Raw genomic sequence first — 11,271 nt, 5'->3', positions numbered from 1 at the left:
CTGGAAATCTAGTCACATGAGAATTAGATGCCCCAGCTTATTTCACCTGATGATTGACCACCCTAATGCTGAGTTGCTTCGAGGGGTTAGGTTAGGTTAGGTAGGGAAGAGTTAAACGGAGTAAGGTGGAGCGAATAATGTGGATTAGTATGTGGATAAGAGTGGATAAGGTTTGGTGATAATGTTACAGTGAAGTGGTTGATATGTGTGTGTGTGTGTGTGTGTGTGTGTGTGTGTGTGTTTGTGTTGGTGTGTGTGTGTGTGTTCTCTATCATCCATCAACTCTCTCCGTTCACCGTAAATCCTTTCCCTCTCATCTCCCCCTCTCCCTTCTCTCACCCCACCCCTCAAGTCCCCCCCTGCCATCTCAGACACACGCCATCCTATCAAGGTGACTCTTCCTCCTCCACACCCACACCCTCCCTCCCTCCCTCCCTGCCTTCACCCCCCTCCTTCTTTCTCTCCCTCCTTTTTCCTTCCATCACAAGTTGTCAGCCACACCCTTCCCACCCCTGCCTCCTTCTTCTTCTTCTTCCTTTCCTTCCTCCTATTCTTGCTCTTCCTCCTCCTCCTCCTCCTCCTTGCCTAAAACTAACCAATAATCGCCACGCCTTCAAGGACAATTAACCTGACACTACCTGAGATGGAAGTCACTATAATTCTCCTAAACACATATTTTTGTATTATTTGTTTATCTGTTTTGTTCTCTTTAAGTCTTTTATGGGGTTAGAGGGGGGAAGGGGGAGGGGGGTCTTGTAGATAGGGGGAGGAGAGGTGGGTCAGGTTGGTAGAGGTAGGGCGTCATGTAGATAGGGGGAGGGAGGGAGGGATTATGTAGATAGGAAAACGTACAGAAGAACAAGATCCTACAGAATCCTACAGGGGTGAACAGGATGAAGGATGAATATCAACCTCCGAGGATAAAATATATGTAAACAGGGGATTCCTTCCTTACCTTGTGTTGCTAGGATGAGGAGGAGGCGTAGGATCTCAGCGGCACGTAGGAGAGCGGGAACTTCCATGGCTCAAGATGGCGTCCTTCAGGAGCGAGCAGAGAGATGTAGGAGTGAGGGAGGAGGAGGAGAGGGGGGAGAGAAGGTGAGGGGGAGGTAGTGGGTGAGGGAGGAGAGATTAGGTGAGGGAGTAGGGATTAGGTCAGGTATTCTCTCTCTTTCTCTCTCTCGCTCTTTTTTTGTTTTATTTCTCTGAGTCACTGTCAATTCACTGTCACTTTCCACAGATACTTCACTGTCACTTTCTCCCTTCAGGGTTGTTTAATCACTTCACTGTCACTTTCCTAAGATGCACAGTACAATCACTTCGTCATTTCACTGTCATTACTTTTTTTCGTTGACAGTACCAACTTCTGTCAGTCACTGCCTCACTACAATGAATTTCCTTCACTTCAGTGCCACATCACAAATATAAGTCACTGTCACCTTAAAAATGACTTCCATTCCAGCTTAAAACTTACTTCACTGTAACTCTCTTAGTTGTCACTGTCTCATTTCACTGAAGCTTTTCCCAGCTTATCTTACGAACCAAAGTTAAAACAGCGATAATGAAGATAAGGCTATGGTCTCTACTGAACCTTTAACAATGAAGATATTAATCCATTTGTTCTCTATTTCTTTAACTATGTTCTCTACTTAGTTTATCGAGTGTTCTCTAAGCATGGTTCTCCTCCACCTCTGTTATCTCATAGTTCTCTAATCACTGTCATTTAGAAACCCACCAATAGAGGTTTCTAAGAACGATACTGATCTGAAATGAAGAAGAGATTTACAAGTATTAACATTGGTTAATTTCAATACACCGACAAAAGACAAAAAATAATAACAACAATAATATAAACACGTAGAAAACTATCAAGAATAATATTAAATATATATAAAAAAAAACTACACGAAAGAGATAAAAAGAAGGAGACTGGATATAAAACATAAAAACATAAAGAAAAAAACGAATAAAAAAGGGAAGAAGGAAAAAAAACAATAAATCAGAGAAATTGAGAAATAAATATATAATAATTTTTATCTTACTATTGAAAGATGAATAAGAAAGTCACACGGGGATAAATACAAAGTAGATTGAAGAGGACAGATGGCAGGAAAAGAATATTAACAAACTTAAATGAGAGAGGGAAGGTAGGGAGAGGAGGAGGAGGAAGAGGAGGAGAAGAGAAGGAGGAGGAGGAGAAGAGGAGGAGGAGAGAAGAATGTAAAGGAAGGAGAGAAAGAGAGGGAGGGAGGGAGAGAGATAATAAGACAATGGTTTAACCCTTTTGAGGACGATGGTTTAACCCCTCAATTAGCTGTCGTATTTTTGGCTCGTATTCAGGAAAGTGATCAGTTAAACAGGTCGTTCGAGTTGTTGAGCAAGTGATTAGTTGTCAATCAGTAGGTCTCAAGTCCATCCCCTTGATGAACCGAACAATACTGGTGTGTGTGTGTGTGTGTGTGTGTGTGTGTGTGTGTGTGTTAGCCGGGGTATGGGTGATAGCGATGGTGGTAGTGATGGTGTTGAGAGTGGAAGGTGTTGGCGAAGGAAGGAAGGAAGGAAGGAAGGAAGGAAGGAAGGAAGGAAGGAAGGAAGGAAGGAAGGAAGGAAGGAAGGAAGGAAGGAAGGAAGGAAGGAAGGAAGGAAGGTGTTGGCACAGAAGGAGTTGCAAGATACTGTAGTTGACGGGTGTGGCCATTAGTGAGCTTTATGTTCTGGTTTCCACACGTAATTCGCAGAAGGAATGCTGGAAGCGGCTGTGCTGTGTGACTGTTGGTCTTGCCGGGAGAAGGAAGGAGGAGGAGTGCTTGGGCATACACGAAACTCACAAAACTTAAAGAACTGCTCACTAATTCTTGAGTTCTCTTTTTTGTCAGTCACTTATGTTGAACAAGTCTAGAAATCTGGAGAGAAAACTTGTTTAAGCCATTGTTGTCGAAGGGTTAAGACATCAAGCTCGAAGAACATAAGAACATAAGAATGGAGGAAAACTGCAGCGAACCCATACTGGTCAGTCTCATTTACACCCAACACCTATTGCTCATATATCCATCCAACCTATGTTTGAAGCTATCCATCGTCCTCAATATAACAACACAAAAAGTAATTATACTTTTCCTCTACCTGACACGACTACTTTCACAGGAGAGGAAAAGTATTAGTAACTTTTGCGATTAATTTAGCTTGACACATAAGACCAAGAAGACAAAATTAATGACTTTCAAACTTTTTTTTTCTTTTAATACTTTGGCCCCAAGCAAAAGGTCAACAGGGCAATGCATGATAATTTTTTTTTAATTATCCTACTTTGGTGTGATAGTTTGAAATGGATCTAACTTACGAAAAATTCCTCTCAATACTTTCATAGTAAATATTCAAGCCACAATTCAGATGCTGCTGTATCTATCTATCTCTCTCTCTCTCTCTCTCTCTCTCTCTCTCTCTCCTGTTAGTCCCCCTCTCATTCATTTCCTCAATCATCGAACCATGCACCATCCACTGTCTTTTATCACCGCCTGACCTAGTTCTTATTTCATTTCTGTTTTGGGAGTGAAAGTAGGAATTCCCTGTCGCCTCTACCGTGTTTGTTGTCTGTTAAATCAAGGTCAGTTTGATGTGATACCTCTATTTAGCGGACAGTATCCGTTAAATGGAGGTTTCACTGTTTTTAAATGTTTTTGTTTTCTTCCGTGTGCTGTGTTACGGAATGGTTCTTGAGAGAGAGAGACAGAGACGTAGAGACAGAGAGCTAGATGAGGTGGGGTTAGGTTAGGTTCACGACTTTCATGTTTACACTATTTTTTCCAGTCCTAATTCTTATAAATAACGACCCAAAATGTTCACATTCGATAAAATTTTCCAGTATGATTTTTCCAGAAATAAATTTACAGAAAAATTTGCCTCATTACCTTCTTTTTTACTTCCTCAAGCGTCAAACACGATTTCCAGTTTATTTTTGCCTGGAATATCGTCCGAATACTCCAACTCTTTTTTTTTCTATCTAAACCTTCCATTGAGTTTTCAGAGTCAGTTTCAGATTCAGATAAAATCACTGAATCACCTCAATATAACCTAACCAAACCTAACCTAACCAAACCTAAACAAACTTAACCTAACCAAACCTAACCCCCAGACACAGGTAGAGGTAGGATATTTAACAGATAAAACTACCTGGTGGTCTTTAAGCTTCAGGTATTCCAAACTTTACATCTTCCTTTTTTTGTTAAAGTTTTTCACCATGATCTTCTAGCGTCACTTCCAGAAAATAAATAAAAAACTTTACTTAAAATAACATAGTCATTTTCGTCATTATCTACTACCTCATAGACTTTCCTAAAAAAACGTCAGTAGATTTGTTAGACAAGATTTTCCCCTTTGTAAATCCATGTTGAAAGTCGTAGATTAATTTGTTTTTCTCTAAATGCGATCGGATGCTATTTGCTATAATTTATTCAAGAAATTTCCCCACTACTGACGTCAAACTAATCGGCCGGTAATTTGACGCTGATGCTCTGTCTCCCTTTTTGAATATAGGTACTACATTTGCCTGTTTCCACAAGTCTGGCACAACTCCGTGTCAAATGATTTTGTAAATATATTTACGAGGGGTCCGCTAATCTGTTCCTTGCACTATTTCAAAACACACAGTAAAACACAATAACACACGATAAAACACGGTAAAATACAATAACACAAGGTAACACACGATAAAACACGATAACACAAAACACACGATAAAACACGGTAAAATACAATAACACAAGGTAACACACGATAAAACACGATAAAACACAATAACACAAGGTAACACACGATAAAACACGGTAAAACACAATAACACAAGGTAACACACGGCTCATCATGCTCAGTGCCACAGAACCACCTATCCAACAAACTCAAAGTCTGGTGCCTACTGCTGTAACCGTATGCCTTCAGTAAGATGTTAAACCCAATGAACACGTTAAGCTACCCCCGAGTACGACGATTTAGCCCTGAGAACGACAACTTAGCCCTGAGTACGACGACTTAGCCCTGAGAACGACAACTTAGCCCTGAGTACGACGACTTAGCCCTGAGTACGACGACTTAGCCCTGAGAACGACAACTTAACCCTGAGTACGACGACTTAGCCCTGAGAACGACAACTTAGCCCTGAGTACGACGACTTAGCCCTGAGTACGACGACTTAACCCCGAATACGATGACAACCCCAACAGTACGGCGATTTAACCATGACGATTTATCCTCCTTCAGTACAATGACTTAACCCCCTTGGATACGATGATTTAACTCCCTGAATATGATGACCAAACCAAACTTCAACTAATCCCAACCACAAGACAATATAGTACATATCTCTTATTGTATACTTCAATAATATTTAATCCTAATAAATATCTAACTCAATTTACGAGTCAGAAAGTATCATATAAATAGTAACGAATCGTCTACATATCCGGGTCCAGCCCCTAGTCTATTTAACTTAAATAGCTGGACACCAAGGTTAGGTTAGGTTAGGTTTGGATACCCCGAGTCACAAGGAGTCATGTCTTACACAGGTTCACATACTCAACTCTTAACCAGACTCGGGTCGGTAGCCACCACGGTCTTATTTTAAAGTTGGACTACCAGAAACGTGATGTTGCTCTCTCTCTCTCTCTCTCTCTCTCTCTCTCTCTCTCTCTCTCTCTCTCTCTCTCTCTCTCTCTCTCTCTCATCTACACACATAAACCATCGTACAACTCTTCGTAAGTTTACTGGAGAAACTTTGCTCGGATTTTCTTTTTTTTTTTTACATAATATCACTATTGACGAAAGTTGCGTGACAATACAGGAGCTAATGTCATGTCTTGGAGAAGTCAGGTCAGGTTAAGTTCGGTGAGGTCATGTGTTTTTTAGAGGTTAGGTCAGGTCAGGGCAAATTTGATGTCAAGTCATGTGTTGAAGAGGCCAGGTCGGGTCAGATTAGGTGTCAAGTCATGTGCTGAAGAGGTTAGGTTAAGTTAGGAGTCAGATCATGTGTTGAAGAGGTTAATTTTGGTTAGGTTAGGTTACGTTAGAGAATAGTTAACATAGCCTTAGGGTAGACCGATAAATATTAGATAATAATAAAGAGATTAAAGAAATGACTCGATTGATAAATACCAACACACACACACACACACACACGCGTTCAGTTACTCACATAAGTATTCTAATTCAGTTTCGAACCTCTAGTGGAGTAGGAACTTGAGACTACACCCTTGAGTGTTTTTACAAAGTGGAGTATCACTTAAGAGTGGACCAACAAAGCCATGAAGTGTTATGACAAAGTTAGCGACGCCCTAGTGGTGTGTGTGTGTGTGTGTGTGTATGTGTGTGTGTGTGTGTGTATTGTACTAGGGTATTTAATATTAAGGCAATAAAATGGCGAAGAGAGTGTGGCTACTGGGGGAGGTTGGAGGTCACGTTAAAAACAGTTGGGAGTAACAGTAGTAGTAGCATCAGTAGTAATATTATGAATGTTATTATCACGACTAATCCAATTATCATCATCACCACCATCATTAATCATTAATTATAAAAAAGGGGGGGGGGGTTATTTACGAGGTCATGTGCACCACAGGTAAAGTAAACGATGTTGTTATTTATCAAGGTAAACTTTCTGGCCTAGATCAGTTCTGGTTATATTTAGTGCTAGCAATGGCTATATTTTGAGTGTTGGTGACAGCTATAAAGGGGGGGGTTATTTACGAGGTCATGTGCACCACAGGTAAAGTAAACGATGTTGTTATTTATCAAGGTAAACTTTCTGGCCTAGATTAAACACTATTTATCACAGGTGGTGCAGGTGTGCTCCTGAGGCCTGCATTATGTAGGAGTAAGTAGCCGCTATATTCACGTGTAAGTTAGTTCTGGTTATATTTAGTGCTAGCAATGGCTATATTTTGAGTGTTGGTGACAGCTATATTTGGAGTGGTGTGTAGAAGGGGTGTAGGGCGTGTAGAAGGGGTGTAGGGTGTGTAGAAGGGGTGTAGGGTGTGTAGAAGGGTGTGTAGGGTGTGTAGAAGGGTGTGTGTGTGTGTGTAGAAGGCGTGTGAGGTGTGTGAGGCGTGTGGGGTGTGTAGAAAGGCGTGTGGGGTGTGTGGCAAAGGCGTGTAGGGTGTGTAGAAGGCGTGTAGGGTGTGTAGAAGGCGTGTAGGGTGTGTAGAAGGCGTGTAGGGTGTGTAGAAGGCGTGTAGGGTGTGTAGAAAAGATGTAGAAAGTGTAGAAGATTCATTTATCGCTCGCCGCTATTCTTTTGTTATGTAGATGGCGGTTCACCTCTCTGTTCACCTCCTCCCCAATACATCCAGCTTCGCACATTTTACGGTTGCTCGGTTTTTGAGCCTTTAAACGCGGTTTTTAGGCCTCTTAGAATGTTTTTTTCTTCTATTTCTAAGAGCGGGTTTTATAAATATGGGGACAGTTTCATGCCTCTCCTCTCACCTCCGCTTCTTCATTCCCTCCTTTCATCTACAACTTCTCCTCTTCTTCATTCCTATCCTCTCTTCCTCCTCCCCTTCCACCCTCTCTTTTCCCTCCCCCACTCCTCCTCCTCTTTCCCTCTCCCAAACAAAAACAGAGAGAGAGAGAGAGAGAGAGAGAGAGAGAGTGAGAGAGAGAGAGAGAGAATTAAACAATACACCTGAGAAAAGAGTCACTCTATCTGCATTAACTGAACGTCTAATCTAAAACTTGTGGGTTTGTGTGAAGCCAAAAATAAACATACACACACACACACACATGAAACAAAATCAGATGAGAGATTAAAACTATGTTGCATCGTTCACAAGATTCCTTTCTCTTCCATATAGCATCATTGATTTTAGCAGACAAAATTTCACTCAAGATCACAAGTGTTGTTTTTTTTATGATGGTGTCTCATATAATTGACAAGTTATTAAAAGTTGTGAATCCTTTAGTAATAATGAATGTTATTTTTTTCTTAATTTTATCATTCTTTCCCTTTCTCTTTTACCTAACTTGAGAGAAAGAGGGACACACGCGCCTCCCACCACTACCATACTCACATACTATTTCTGTTGTGAAAGTTGTTCTTAATAGCTCTACCATACCAATGCTTAAGCTTCCTAATAGCTCTACCATACCAATGCTTAAGCTTCCTAATAGCTCTACCATACCAATGCTTAAGCTTCCTAATAGCTCTACCATACCAATGCTTAAGCTTCCTAATAGCTCTACCATACCAATGCTTAAGCTTCCTAATAGCTCTACCATACCAATGCTTAAGCTTTTCGCCATCACAGCTTGCTCTTTCCACCAACACAGTTTAAACTTTCAACCACCAAAGTTTAAATTCTCCCCGATGTCACAGTCTCCCTTCTGCTGTAACATAAATATACGATTTCACAAACTTATCCACATCTTGTTTACATTCTTCATTTAAACCACTGCAATATTCTCACATTGAAAACTGTTTAAAAAAATCATATATTAATGTTCTTTACTAAAACAGTTACTAAATCATACCATAAATAAGAATAACAAAACATATATCACAATCTTAAGAAGACTTTAACTTTCATAGTGATTATAGGGTGTCACGAGAAAACGGGACACTTAATGGGATGACTGAGGAAAACATAAGTACATAACACCGACAACTGCTTTAAAATTAAACCCCACCATCACAGCTTAAGTTCTCCACCAAGACACAGCTTAAGTTTTCCACCAACACACAGCTTAAACTCTTGGAACTTCAATCAAAAACGTTCATTAACTTGACCATTAAATATTCTTTCTCTGAACTTTCTCACAATTTACGTTAAAATTATGGTTAATTAGTTAGACACACTTAACTTAACCTAACCTAATTAAACTTAACCAAACCTAAACTAATTTAACTTAACCAAACCGAAACGAACCCAATTTCACTTAATTTAACTTAACCAAACTTAACCTACGATATTATTATGATTAAGGCAAAGGTAATCAATTAGATACACCTTAACACCTTCAGGTAAAAGGGTACATTAACTAGCACCTGTGAACCTCAGGTAAAAATTAATTAATTCAGTATTACATAAAACGTAAATTTTCACCAGATAACGTGACAAAAGTTTTCAAAAAGTTGTGCTGGATCTAAAAGTGAACATCGCCAGACGCTCTTGTAGTTAATGCCCGCACAAACAATATATTTACTCATGTTTGTTAGTGTTGTATATAAAGGTTTTGAAAGGAACACCAAGTTAAGTTTCAACATGAATATTATTTACATACAATGGCCGTCTGTGTGTATGTGTTTAGAACGCTGCCACATCACTGGGTTAGTCAGAAGAGCCTGTCAAAGGATATACGGCCTTAACTGTACGTGGCTGGGTGAATATTTGCCGTTGTTATTGTTAACCCGAGTGTGTCTGTGTTTAGAACTTTGTGCATCCATGTGTACGCGTATATCTGGGCGTCTCTCTGTAAGTATATACTAATGTACACCGTGATTTTTTTACAAACAAGATGCAATATAAAGTACAACGGAAAACTTAATATTAAAAGGATGTTTTACAATTAAGTAAAATACAGTAATAACGAGAATTTTGGGGCAGACTACATTGATATGAATCCTCTTTATAAAATCCTTAACTCGTGTTCTTCTTAAGTCTTCTTGAAATGAATCTGAAATCACAAAATCCAGATAAGAGGAGAATTAAATCCTATGGCATCAAGCGGATTAACTTCGTTTCCTTTTGGAGTTCTGTAAAATCATCTATCTATCTATCTATCTATCTATCTATCTACAGTTATGACCATTCTTATGCCCCCACTTACAATGAATGTTCAATATCCAGTGCAGTGCAATACAATGGAGCTGTCTGTCTGTCACGTTACATATAGATAATCGTAAGTTTAAGTTAGGTATTCATGTATAGTATATGTTTATGGCCGGTCAGAATATTCTCCACTTCCCCGCGCAAAAAATAAAGTGCTAATATAATTTGTATCACATGAAATGGTTCATCTTGTCAATAAAATCGGTACAACACACCACACTACAACACAGCACGACACACTACAACACAGCACGACACACTACAACACAGCACGACACACTACAACACAGCACGACACACTACAACACAGCACGACACACTACAACACAGCACGACACACTACAACACAGCGACACACACTACAACACAGCACGACATGACAAACAACACAGTTACACACTAGCACAGCACGACACACTCAACACAGCACGACACACTACAACACAGCACGACACACTACAACACAACACGACACACTACAACACAGCACGACACACTACAACACAGCACGACACACTACAACACAGCACGACACACTACAACACAGCACGACACACTACAACACAGCACGACACACTACAACACAGCACGACACACTACAACACAGCACACCACAACAGGGACTGGGCTACTTACTACTCCCAGCACAACAACTACAGTGGTTGAACATCTGCTCTACTGTAGTAACTGCCCCTTACTCCTCTACATACCAGAGATACGACAGCGACGACCTCCAGCGGTTGTACGACTCATCCATCCAGCACGACCTCTTGCACGTGTCTGAGAGAGCGATATGGACCTCTTTAGCCAAGGATAACACTAGTGCTGCCGTCACTACGTTTGTCAACACAATAATACTTATTCATAACATACTGTACACGTTCAACTAGATTGACTTAAAATTCACGAATATTAACAATCAGTTTCTCTTAAGTTCCAAGAGATGAGTGAGAGAAAAAAAATATCATTAGTTGGTTCAAGATATATTAAATCACGTAAGGTTTTTCAAGTTTTTTTTCCGGGTGTTTACAAGCATGTGCGGGTCAATGGGTGAAGAGGAGAGCGGCACACATCCTATCACCACGGGAGGTAAGCCACTACTGGGCGGCTGGGCTCTGGAGTCTGGAACTGACTGAGCTCGCTGCTCGAAACGGTTCAGTTAGGCTCCGAGGGTTTGCGGTCGGTGTGCGCAGGATAAAAAAGAAGTGTTTTATAAGGTATTGTTATCTCCTGCGAATGTGTCCACAATCTCTAAACGATCTTTCTTTGTGAACACTTGTGGACATTGGTGAACATATATTACCGTCTACCATAATATGTTAACATAACCCAACGAATACATATGCCCGGGTGAGCCAATGCCCGTAAAAAAAAAAAGTACTGTATATTACTGAGGTTAAGTCACCCCTAGCTTATTTCTACCCTAGTATAACCACCCTAACCTAACGCTAACTAAACCGAA

At 40.3% G+C, this 11,271-nt stretch overlaps 1 protein-coding gene across 2 annotated transcripts in view; it reads right to left on the bottom strand.

The window, feature by feature from the left end:
• The window catches only part of LOC121864034 (zwei Ig domain protein zig-8-like), a 112,646-nt gene extending 101,730 nt beyond the window's left edge, over window positions 1-10,916 (bottom strand). Inside the window, exons 1-2 of one of the 2 annotated variants that reach the window (XM_042362930.1) lie at window positions 10,520-10,916; window positions 956-1,764 (exon numbers count right to left, since the gene is read on the bottom strand). In XM_042362930.1, the coding sequence (XP_042218864.1) occupies window positions 956-1,022 (67 nt within the window). In that variant the 5' untranslated portion in view covers window positions 1,023-1,764; window positions 10,520-10,916. The remainder of the gene's footprint in view (window positions 1-955; window positions 1,765-10,519) is intronic. The other variant, XM_042362931.1, reaches the window with a different exon arrangement.
• Window positions 10,917-11,271: the final 355 nt, after the last annotated feature.

Source organism: Homarus americanus, unplaced genomic scaffold (genome assembly GCF_018991925.1).
Source record: "Homarus americanus isolate GMGI-L3 unplaced genomic scaffold, GMGI_Hamer_2.0 scaffold14720, whole genome shotgun sequence".
Classification (NCBI taxonomy): Eukaryota; Metazoa; Arthropoda; class Malacostraca; order Decapoda; family Nephropidae; genus Homarus; species Homarus americanus.
This window is presented reverse-complemented; position numbering and strand designations above follow the sequence as displayed.